Genomic DNA, 11,541 nt, shown 5'->3' on the forward strand with positions numbered 1-11,541 from the left:
AGACACATACCACCCCAGAGATGCCAGCCAGAGGGACAGGCAGTGTGAGCGTGGGTCTGAGGTCTCTGTTCCTGCCCTGGCTCCGTGCCTCCCAAGCACCCCACACCCACCTTCTCCAGGCTGGAAGGTGGTGCTCCGTCTGCCTGCCAAACTGTCCCTCCGTCTTGCACAGTCAGCCTGGGCAGAGGTTCCTGGGGGTGTGTGCACGCCTGTGTGTGCGTGTGTGCATGTGTGCAAGCTGTCTGGACCATGTGTGTCTGTGGTGTGTGTGATGCTTTGGGGGGGCTTGGCTGCCTTTTCGTGGGACCGTGGGACCTGTGTAAACGTGGCGTGTGGAGAGGTGTGTGTTCCTGGGCACAGTGACTAAGTGTGGGTGCGTGAGGCCTTGGGGTTGTACTGAACCACGCGTGTCGTGTTTATGCCCACGTGTGTGACTGGGGTGTGATGCTCAGCTGTCTGCCCCCGAAGCCCTGGAGCTGTGCCGTGTTCAGAGTTTCCGGGTCAGGTGGCCACACGGCATGTCTGAGTGGCCAAGAGAGGACCTGTCTGAGAGCCAGGAGCCCAGCAGGCTTAGCCCCAGGGAGGCGGGGTGGAAGGAGCGAGAGCGCCGCCCTGGTGGGACCCCAGGAGCCAGGCTGGTGATCGTGGGTATGAGGGACACGGCACAGGGACAGCTCTGGACGGTCGCAAAAGTCTCCCCCGGACCGCTGCATCAGAGGCTGGCTGTATGTGGCGGCGCCTTTGTGTGCAGGAAGTGCTGTTGTGTGTGGGCTCGTGTCTGAGTCTGGGGTCAGGCGTGGGCCGGGTGTGTGTGCATGTGTGCGGCCATTTGGGGAGCTGGATAAGGAGTATCAGTTCATGACGGTTACATGAACGAGACTGTGTGTGGCCAGCCCTGAAGGGTGTGGAAGGCTGTGTGTGTCTGGTTGTGTATTCATGTGAGACTGTTTGGTGTTGGACGTGTGCACCCCTTGTGTAAACTGATGCTCAGCGATGTGTGGGGCTGCATCTCTGATGCCGTGCGAGTATCAGCCTGGGTATGGTATCACTGTGTGTGTTGTGGGTCTGTGTGTCACAAGTGCCTGTGTGTTTCCGTCCCTGTGTTTCCTGTGGGGATGAGCCAAGTCTCAGACGAGCTGAGCGGTCGTGGGGATGACAGTGTGTGGCCTTGACAGAACTAGAGACAAGGGTGTGTGTGTGTGTGTGTGTGTGTGTGTGTGTGTGTGTGTGTACACACACAAGGACACCCCTGCCTGTGGTCAGGCCAGACCATTTGGTGGATGTGGGCAGGGGTAGAGTGGGTGACCTTGGGAGTGGGGGCAAGGCCAGGCAGGAGAGCCCCTATCACCTTCCTGACCCCTTCCTCCCCGGGACAGCCATGGGGGTCTCCTTGGTACCTGTGATGGGAGGTCCTGGGGCCTAGGTTTGTGTACCTTTGGATGTGGAATAGTCTGTACAGACAGGTATGCAGGGAGTGTGTGCTAACATAGTGTATGAGAGTAGGCGGCCGGCTGTGTGCACCCAGGTGGGACAGTGTGTGTGTCTGTGTGGTGTGTGTGAAGAGTGCCTAGTCGTGTGTGTCCAGAGAGAGAGTGTGTGCATGCAGAGGGAGCCTACTGTGTGTCTGCTGTGTGCACAGGTCTGTCCTACATGGGTATGTGGTATATGGAGGCATGTGTACCCAGTTGGGTGCAGATGGAGCACCAAGGGGGGTGTGTGTGTGTGTGTGTATCTATGTGTCCGGGTGTGATGTGTGTGCCTGTCAGTGTGTGTGTGTGCGTGCATGCATGCGGGGGCTGCGGGAGAAGGGTCTTGGGCCGCGTCTCTCTCCTCTTTAGACAGAGCCCTGGAGAAGATATGAAATTTAAAAAAAAAATCAATTTTCATTCCACTTGTGCAGATTGTGTTAAGGGGAGGTGGGGGGGCTGGGTGAGGGATGAAGGGGCTGGGGTGGGGGTGCAAGGCCTGAGGCGGCTCCCGAGGCAGCCGGAGCAGCTTAGAGAAATCAAAACAACTGGTTAAACCCCAGCCCAGGGGGCCAGGGTGATGGGGGTGGGCAACGAGGAGACAGAAGCAAAGAGAGACGGGGAGAGACAGAGATGCGCAGAGACAGAGACAAGAAACAGAGACACAAAGAGATGGAGATATTTGGAGATAGAGGCCGACAGACAGATGAGAGAGAGACCCACTGGAGAGAGGCGACCGCATAAGCAGGCCTGGTTCAGTGCCCGCCTCACACACCTCCGGGCTTGGGGGTGTCCACAAATGAGTGGATGGACAGACAGCTGGACAGATGGTGGCAGGAGCATTGGGACCCCAGAGTGGGCTCATCTCTGAGTGCCCACTCCACCCCCACCCAGCCTCACCCAGCTGGGCTGTGGGTCTGAGTGTGGCTCTGTGTGTGTGTGTGCAGCCGTGTGTGTTGCTGGCCTGGCGATGGCTGGCTGTGTCGGCGCCGTGCGTGCGCCTGCCTCCTTGCACGATGGAGAGTGTGCGCACACACGGTCTCTGGGGCTTGTCTGTGTGAATGTGTGCTTTCACGACACTCGTGTGTGACTGGCTTGGCTGTGCTGCTGGGTGTGCCTGGGTGTGCGTGTGCGTCTGTGCTAGCACTGTGTCGGTGTGCGCTTTGCAGCTTTGTGTGCCTGTATTCATGAACCTTGGTGTTTGACGGTGCGTCTGTGTCAGTGTGTATCTGTCTATAATTTAGGATTGTGTGTCTTTGTTTCTGTAGGGCCTGAATCAGTGTGTGTGTTGCATATATCTGTGTGCAGTTGTGTGTCTGTCTCTGTGTCGATGTCTGTGACCATGATGGTATCCATGTGTGTTGACATGGATGTCTCTGTGTGGTGTGTAACCTGGTGGTGTGTGTGCCTGGGTTGCTGTGTGACAGGGGCTACGTGATGGTGTTGGTTGTGGCAGTCTTGGTGTACATGAGCTGGTTAACATGTGCGTCACACACCGCTGTGATGAGTGTTGTCTGTGCCAGTGTGGTGTGTGTCGCTTTGTTGAGCTGTGTCGGTGTCGTGTGGTGGCATTGTGGCGTGTGTGTCTGGGTTGCTGTGTGGGTCTGTGTAGCTCCTTGGCAGGGAAGAGGGGGAGGCAGCCTTTGCCGGCCCAGCCCCTCTCCGCACTGCTGCGCACACGCACACACACATTCGGTGCCATGGCTGCCGGCGGTGGAGATGGGGGGGCGGGGGGGTGTGTGGAGGAAGCAAAATAAAATTAAAAATTAAAGCTTGCCCGGAGTCCCCATCCGCCCCGTGCGGACTGGTGGGGAGGGGCGGGGTTGCAGCCACTCCTCCTCTGCAGCCAAGGGGGGGTGTCGCTGGGTGTTTGTCCGTCTGTCCAGCCGTCCAGCCAGGCCCCTGCCAGGCCCGCTGCCCTGGCCGGCCCCTCAGGCCCTGCGCCCTCCGTCGGTCGATCAGCAATCGATGGGGCCAGGGGGGCGCCAGGGGCAGGGCAAGATCAAAGGGGTCCCTAGAGACAGATGCGGGATGTTAGGACAGAAACAGAGATGCGGAGATGGGGAGACAGAGACGCTGAGACTGGGGTGGAGACCCCCAGACATAAAAACAGGGTGGTGTGGAGCCCCGGAGACGTGGGGACCCAGAGACAGAGAGACATGGGGAAGCGGAGATGGGGCACCCTGGTGCCTGGACAGTCAGGGGCAGACATGCGGGGACGGGGGCAGAACAGGAGGGGGTGGGGGCCAACAGGACCCAGGCAGGGGGACAGAGAGGGGAGCAGTGGCAGGCAGAGACCTCGAGATGGCAGAGACGCGTGCCTGCGTGCGAGACGCGGGGGGAGCGTGGGAGCAGGGCCCGGAGCGCCGATCCCACGGCTCCTCGTTATAACGTGTCCGGAGGAGGCAGCGGGGAGTTGAAAGCATCGGGAAGAGAAATCAAAACCAACACGGAAATGAGAGGGGCCAACAGGGGGTGGGAGGGGGGGTGAAGTAGGAGGGAGGGGGGCCCGGAGAGGCAGAGAGAGCCAGCGAGGTGGGGGAGAGAGAGGTGGATGGAGCGAGGTGGGGAGATGGGAGAGAAGAGAGACTGAGATGGGCCAGGCGGCGACAGGGGCAGAGAGACCGAGAGATGGGAGTTAGATGAGAGATGCGAGGAGAAGAGACAGATGGCGAGAGACAGAAGACCTGGGGAGACACGGGAGAGACAGAGAAGGGCCAGGGGACAGAGAGGGACAGACCCCCAAGACATGGGGGGGCGTGGTCCTGGAGGACAGAGATACAGAGACTGATGGAGGGAGAGGCAGAGTGGGGGAGACTGCTGGGGAAAGACGGGGCGAGACACCTGGGTGGACGCGGGATGAGAAGACAGGCCAGAGAGAGACAGCAAGGTGGGCCAGGGATGGTGGGGGCAGACAGAGAAGGGAAGAGAGACGAAGAAGAGAAAAGATGGAGAGGAAGAGAGAGGGAGGGACGGAGAGAAAGCTGGGGAGCTGGGGGGAGAGGAGGGTATGGGAGCAGAGGAGGAGGGGCTGCCCCCACAGGGGCCTGAGTGCTGGGGAGGGGGAGGCTGGCGGCTGGCCTGAGGGTGGCCGTGGGGGGGCGACTGGGCAAGCCTGGGGGTGGGAGGGGGAGTGGGCTGCCAAGGCTCCTCTGGTGTCCAGGTGGTGGGGTTTATGGGGGGAGCGCTGCGGGTTTCTGGAGTGTGTGGGGTCTTTGAGAGGCAGGGCGTGTGAGAGGGGTGGTGTGTCTGTAGAGGGGAAGGGTGGGTGGGTGCCCCAGAGGGAGCATGAAGGTAGCACAGCCTCTGAGAGGTGGGGTCTGGAGCGGGGGAAGGATCTGGGGCTTGGGGTGTCTGGGACGGTGGGCGTCTGAGAGGAGCGGATGTCTGAAGGAGTGGGTGTCTGAAGGCGGTGGTGGTGTCGGGGTTGGTGGGGTATCTGAGGGAGAAGGGCTGACAGAAAACAAACGGCGGGCGGGCGGGAAGGGTCTGAGAGGCTGGGATGAGCAGGGGGTGAGAGAGTATCTGAGAATGAGGTACCCAGGGAGAGGGGTGTCCCAGGGAGTGGGGGTCTGAGAGGGGGGACCTGTTGCAAGGCGGCTGCGGGGTGAGGAGAGGCAGACCCAAGGGGTGGGGCTGTCTGAGTGGGGGGGCAGATCCAAGGGGAAGGGGTATATGGGGGGAGGCAGACCTAAGGGGAAGCGGCTGTCTGAGGGGGGCGTCTGCAGAGGAGGCAGGCCCAAGTGGCGGGGGTCTGAGGGGGGCAGCGGGTTTAAGGAGGGCGTCTGAGGGAGCACTCCTGCGGGTGCTGGGGGCCGCTCTGTGGGGTGGGTGGGGCGGAGGGCAGGGCCGGCAGGGGCTGGGCCGGCCCCCTCCCAGCCCGTCGGAAGGCCACCCGCCCGCCCGCCTGCCCGGTGCTGGCTGGCTCTGGGCGGACAGATGAGAGCGCGGGGCGGTGCGCGAGCTGGACCAGCCAGCCCGGGGGCCAACCGGGCGGGGTGGAGGTGGGGGCGCAGAGGTGGGGAGCGGGACAGACCGGGGACAGCCACAGAGGGAGACCGAGGGAGAGCCCGAGACGCAGAGACGGACCCGGAGAGGTCAGGCGCGAGGCGAGGGATGGAGAGACAGCGGCAGAGACGGTGCGGGGCGGTGCGGGGCGCGAGAGCCGGGAGTGTGAGTGAGTGAGTGGCGAGGAGTGCGGAGGGAGGCTGGGAGCCCGCGGTTAGTGGTGAGGCACAGAGGAAGGGGAGGCTGCGGGGAGGACGGGCCGGGAGGGAAGGACCAGGCGCAGGGCCGGTGGAGGGACTGGGAATGACAGGACCAGCGGGCAGAGGGGTGCCTGCAGCGGGAGGAGGGGGGCAGGATGCAAGGGGCGAGGGCGGCCAGGGCCTGGGTGGGTGGAGGGGGACGTCCCCCCGCAGTGCCAGACCCCCCGACTGACTTGGGTCTGTCTCTCTTGCTTGCTCCATCCTGTCCTCATCCGTCTGTCTGTCTGGCCTCTCTGCAGGGCTGGCTCCACCATGGACTGTAGCTGCGTTTCCGACCTTCTCTTCGCCCCACCCGCCCTGCCGGCTCTCTGGACCCCTGGTAACTGGCCCAGACCTGCCCCACCCTTTCCCCAGCCCTGGGGCCTTCCCAGTCCTCTGGCCCCTCCTTTCTGCATCTCTGACTGTCTTTCCTCCATCTGCCCGGGGTCTCGGTCAGAGTCGCCTGAATCCAACCCCTTAATGAAAAACTTGGCTAAAAACTTCATGGCCAGATGTCCCTGCCACCTGCCTGCTGGGACACGAGGGTCTTTTGGAGGACAGGTGAGGTGTGGAGGTCTGAGTGGGACAAGGATGCTGGGGCCTGAAGACCTGGGGTCTCGGCTGGCCGCAGTCTGCTTCCACCCAGGACCTGCAGGCAAAGAGAAGCAGGGAGACTTGAGACAGACGGGCGCTGATGGCGCAGGGCTGCGGACGAGGGGGGTCACTAGACCAGGCGTGGGTGGACAAGTGGACAGACCGGACGGCCCAGGCAGGGGAACACAGAGACGCGGCCCAACCAGCTGCAACGGGAAAGAGGATGGTTTGCTTGGAAGTGGACACCCAGACCAGGGCTGTGGACGACAGTAAGACCTGGATGTGCATTTGAGTCCAAGTCACACGCTCCACAGACGGGCAGTGAGAGAGAGAGGGAGAGGGGTGTGTGTGTGTGTGTGTACACCACAACACCAAGTGAGAGATGAGACAGACTCCGTGCTGGTTATTTAGGATCCTGGTGTGTGTGTCTATGTCACCCTCCAAGAAGAAGGGGTCGCACCGGGGAGGTGTATGTCCATCTCTTTGTTGCACTGGTTCTGCCTGCTTGTCCTTGCACATCCGAGGTCACCTAAGTGTGTCCCCAGACTGAGTGTGTTGTGTGTCTTTGGGACTCTTGACTGTCCACAATTCTGGGTTCTCTGTGCGGGGGTGTTGTCTGCCAGCTTGCCTCAGTAGGCGAAAAGCGTTTGACTGCTCCTTCCGTGGTGTGTGGCATTCTGAACCTAACGGAGGTCTAATTTCGCTGCATTTTGGGTTGTGTAGGGGGGTCCCCCAGGCCTGTGTGTCAGGGGCTGTGTCGGTGTTTGGGGCGTGGGGCTGGTTCTGTGTGTCACTGAGTGTGGCTGCGCACTGGGGGCTATGTGTCTTGATGTGCATGTGTGTCTGTGTGCTGAGATTGTGGGTCCTCCTCCCTCTCATTGTGTCTGTGTGTTGGCACGTACAGCACACCCGAGAACACACGTGGAGAACAGGCCGGGTTGTGTGTCTTGTGTCGTCATCTTCAGGGTCGCTGGGCGTTGTCTGTGTGATACAGCCGCTGGGACGTGTCCCAGGTGTGGAATGGGCCAGAGCTCGTGTGTTGTTGATTCATTTGGCTGTCTTCTTAGATGAGAAAGCCCCCAGACGCAGTTGAGAAATTCTCTTTAGGGAGGAAACTGTCTGGCCTTCCCCAGCCTCGGGCAGACCCCAGGCAGCCTGGCTGGGATCCTGCTTCTCCTTGCCTCCCATCCCTGAAATTCTAACAAGCCAGAGAGGGCAAGGAACTGCCTGGGACCACACCAGCAAGTGGATACCAACAGTCTCCCAGCTCAGAGACCCTGCCCTCGCCACCCCAACCACCTTCCTTTCCTGCAGGGCTCTCTGTGGATTGTGGCCTAATTCTGCCTTCTGTTTTCATGCCTGGGTCTGGGGTCTCTGAGGAGGGGGACGGGGACAGAGGCTGTGGCACTGGAGAAGTGGGACCCAGGGCCTGGGGCCTTGCGGGTGGGCGGTGAGACGTAGGGGTGGGTGAGCCCCTCAGTCTCCACCTAGCATCTGTGTGTCTGGACACTGGGGCGCAGAGTGCTCATCGGAGCTGTGGATGTTAAGAGTTGGTTGTGGGACTTCCCTGGAGGTCCAGTGGTTAGGAATCTGAGCTTCCACTGCAGGGGGTGTGGGTTCAATCCCTGGATGGGAACTAAGATCTCAGAAGGCAACCAAAAAAAATAAGAGTTGGATGTTTGTGGCAGGGGCGGGGATGAGGGGCTGCTCTACTGTTAGGGTGTCATGGGGGTGTGACTGTAAGGTCGACACGTGCGTCTTGGTGCAGCACTCACGGTCTCCTCCACAGGGTGTTTCATCTGGGCCTTTGGGGTTCTGTGTCTTTCTCATCGCAGTGGGTCCCAGTGCTGAGGGGCCTGAGGTGTGCAATTGTGTGTGTCTGGTGTGAATGCCTTGGTGGCACGTTTGTAGTGTCATGCTCTGGCGGGAGTGTGGCTCTCTGGTAGCCAGGGGGTCCCTCAAGGGTGAGTGGATGTCTGTGTGACAGGCCGTGTGCTGTGTGTGTGACAGGCTGTGTGCTTTTGTGTGTGACAGGCTGTGTGCTGTGTGTGTGTGGGCATCTGCACACACACGTGCTCTCAGACGGACATGGCACAGAGGCAGGGCAGGGACACAGGGAACTGATAGGTATAAACACACAGACGAGTACGGAGGCACACATGTACGCAGGCCCAGCCTGTATGTTCCAGGGTGAGGTCAGCCGGGGCGGTGGAGGGGTGCAGGGTGGTGAACTTCGGGGAGAGATGGAAAAGGGACAGGGAGGAGACAGCAGGAATCAGGGGCCATTCAGAGTCCACAAGAGATCAGACCTCTGGGGCAGGACCAGGCTGGGGCAGCGCAGGAGAATGCAGTGGAGGGCGTGCCCTTTCCTGCAAGCCCCTCCCAGGCCCTCCACAATGTCAAGGACAGGGGAATCTGGTCCCTGCCACCCTCCAGCCCAGCTGTGCCAAGGCAGGAGATTGGGCTGCAAGTGCCAACCCAGGGCCCCCGGACGATGAGGTCTCTCCCTCTGTTTGGACAATCTGGGGACTGGACACCAAGTGGGGTGTGGAGACTGGGAGATGTGGAGATGCTCCCCAAAGATGCCTGAGGCTCATTAGAGACTAGGGGTCAGGGGAGAGGGGGCCGCCTCCGGGTGCCCGAGTCCCCGACTCGGCGCCCTGACCCAGGGCAGCTCCCTGCCTCCCGTCCCCAGGCTTTGCCTTCCCAGACTGGGCCTACAAGCCGGAGTCGTCCCCCGGCTCCAGGCAGATCCAGCTGTGGCACTTTATCCTGGAGCTGCTGCAGAAGGAGGAATACCAGGGCGTCATCGCCTGGCAGGGGGACTACGGGGAGTTCGTCATCAAGGACCCCGACGAGGTGGCTCGGCTCTGGGGCATCCGGAAGTGCAAGCCTCACATGAATTATGACAAGCTGAGCCGGGCTCTGCGGTGAGGAGGGGCTGGGGACCTTGCCCCTCTCCCCTCACTGTCCCTCTGGGGGCTTTCCCTCAACTTCCTGGGGGCAGAACCCTATGGGATCCCAGTGCACAGGGCTCTGTGCCTGTAGCTACCAGAAGTATCCACTTGTGAGTGAAGGACCAGCCCTGGACTTTGGAGCCACACAGGGCAAGATCCCAGCCCCTGCCTGGCCCTGTGACTTCGGCCTCAGTTTCCCCAAGCTGTTGTGCTCTGTGCTGGGCGCCAAGCAAGTGTTGGGGGCTCTGCCTTCACCTCTGCATCAGTGTCCTCCCTCTGCTCACAGCTACTACTACAACAAGCGGATTCTCCACAAGACCAAAGGGAAGAGGTTCACCTACAAGTTCAATTTCAGCAAAGTTGTGCTCGTCAATTACCCGTTGTTGGATGTGGCGGCTGCCACCACGGGATCCCCGCTTCTGCTGACCCCTGGTCCCTTTGGGGGAGCCCCTGGCCCAGATGCTCCTCCCCTCACCCCCGAGGTGAGTTTGGATCTTGGGGTCCCCAAGCCCTGAACCTCCTGGGGAGGGAGCAGCCTGTCTGAGTGGTACCTATTCCCTCACCTCCCTCTCTAGACCCTGCAGACCCTGTTCTCTGCTCCACGCCTGGGAGAGCCGGGGGCCCGGGCACCCCTTTTCACCCCCGAGACAGACAAACTGCGTCTAGACAGCCCTTTCCCATTCCTGGGCTCTGGTAAGGGCCTGGGAGTCCAGGGGTGCCCCCGGGGTGGGGGCGAGGGGTGGGCAGGCATGCTGTACCTGTGTGAGGGAAGAAGATGGGTAAAGATAGAAGGGGGAGGAGCCAGGACGCAGGGAGGAGGCCCTGGGCGAGGCTGCACGCGCGTGTCCATGTCTAGAAGTCGGAGAACGTGAGCGAGGTGCAGCAGAGAGGAGGGAAGCTGGAGAAGGGGTCAGGCTGACAGCAGAGCTTTTGGGGGGCACTAAATGAATGGGAGGCAGGCAGGGAGGTGGAGATGAGGGGAGCCATGTGAGGGTGGGGAGATGCCGTGTGGGAGGACGATGGGAGAAATCAGGTGGAACACGGCAGGGAGGAATGACCCGGCCTGCCTGACCCCCTCTGTGCATGTCACCTTCTCCCCAGGTGCCACTGGCTATTCCAAGCCCCCTGGCCTGCTGGGGCACTTCGGCCGCGCCTTCCCTGAGCACCCCTGGAACTTCAGCCCGTACCTCACTGGCCCCTTCCCTAAGCTGCCCCCGCCTCTCTACCCACCACACTTCTACCCCAACCCCCTGGCCAGTTCCCTGGGCCACCTGCCCTCAGCAGGGGCAGGGGGCGGCCCCACTGCCACGCCCCTGCTGGCCGCCACTGGGGAGGGCCTGGGCCCGGAGCGCCCCGCGGGCCTGGCTGTGGCCCAGCGCCTGGCGCTGCCGGGGGCCGGGGGTCCAGAGGCCGCGCTGGGCGGGAAGGAAGACAGCGACTCGGAGCTGGAGATCACCGACGTCAGTGGCTGCAGCTCTGACAGTGACGGCGACGAGGGCCTCCCTGTGCCCCCCAAGGCCAAGGCAGGCAAAGGCAGGGTTGGCAGCTGAGCCGCTGCAGGGAGATGGATTCTGCTGGGGCGGAGACCAGGGCGGCCGCCCGCGGGGCCTCTTCTGTGGTCCGGTCTGCCCTTGATGTCCTGTGGGAGGCTGGGCCCGGGCGCATGACTGCCCCAGCCTTCTTCCCCAGCTCCAGACTGGGGGGTGTCACCTCCCCTCTCCGGCGAGGGGAGGGGACACGATGACCTCCAGCCTCCTCCCCAGGCTCCAGTTTGAGTGGGGGGGTCCCCACCTGACCCCCCTCTCCTGAAGTGCAATATGGCGCCCAGCCTCCCCCCTGCCCACCTGCCCCTGTGCTGTGACCTGAGTGTTTGTGCGGCCTTGTCTCCCCCGTGCCGGCCCCAGTGCTGACGCCCGCCCCCCCACCCCTCCCGACAGGCCCCCTGGGGACAGGGAGCTCAGAGCAATAACCCCGCCCCCAGCCCCCACCCAGGAGGGCCCCCTCCCCCAACCCCCATCAGCCACCCCGAGATTTACTACAAAAATAAACGAACAGAAAGAAGTGTGAGATGCTGGATGGCCAGCATCATCATGGGTGACCAAGGGGGCTTGGGGGTGGGGGCCGCAAGGGGTGTGTGTGTTGGCGGGGGGCGGCCCTGGGGAATCAACATTAAGACACGGAATCTGATGAAGGGGTGTGTGTGTTGGCGGGGGCGGCCCTGGGGAATCAACCTTAAGACACGGAATCTGATGAACGCAGAGGCGATGCAGTGGGATA

The 11,541-nt window shown here is 61.9% G+C and overlaps 1 protein-coding gene across 1 annotated transcript; it reads left to right on the top strand.

Moving 5' to 3' along the window:
- Nucleotides 1–5,986: 5,986 nt before the first annotated feature.
- Nucleotides 5,987–10,814, top strand: ERFL (ETS repressor factor like). Its single transcript, XM_052655781.1, has 5 exons — nucleotides 5,987–6,053; nucleotides 9,003–9,237; nucleotides 9,551–9,746; nucleotides 9,840–9,957; nucleotides 10,366–10,814. Exons 1-5 carry the CDS (start codon nucleotides 5,987–5,989, stop codon nucleotides 10,812–10,814), a joined length of 1,065 nt encoding a protein of 354 aa, XP_052511741.1.
- Nucleotides 10,815–11,541: the final 727 nt, after the last annotated feature.

The sequence above is a fragment of the Budorcas taxicolor genome, chromosome 18 (genome assembly GCF_023091745.1).
Source record: "Budorcas taxicolor isolate Tak-1 chromosome 18, Takin1.1, whole genome shotgun sequence".
Taxonomy (NCBI): Eukaryota; Metazoa; Chordata; class Mammalia; order Artiodactyla; family Bovidae; genus Budorcas; species Budorcas taxicolor.

Coding starts and splice junctions, on each gene's coding strand:
- ERFL (XM_052655781.1), top strand. CDS start 5,987: ATGGACTGTAGCTGCGTTTCCGACCTTCTCTTCGCCCCACCCGCCCTG. Junction 9,238..9,550: donor AAGCTGAGCCGGGCTCTGCG/GTGAGGAGGGGC, acceptor CTCTGCTCACAG/CTACTACTACAACAAGCGGA. Junction 9,747..9,839: donor CTCCTCCCCTCACCCCCGAG/GTGAGTTTGGAT, acceptor CTCCCTCTCTAG/ACCCTGCAGACCCTGTTCTC.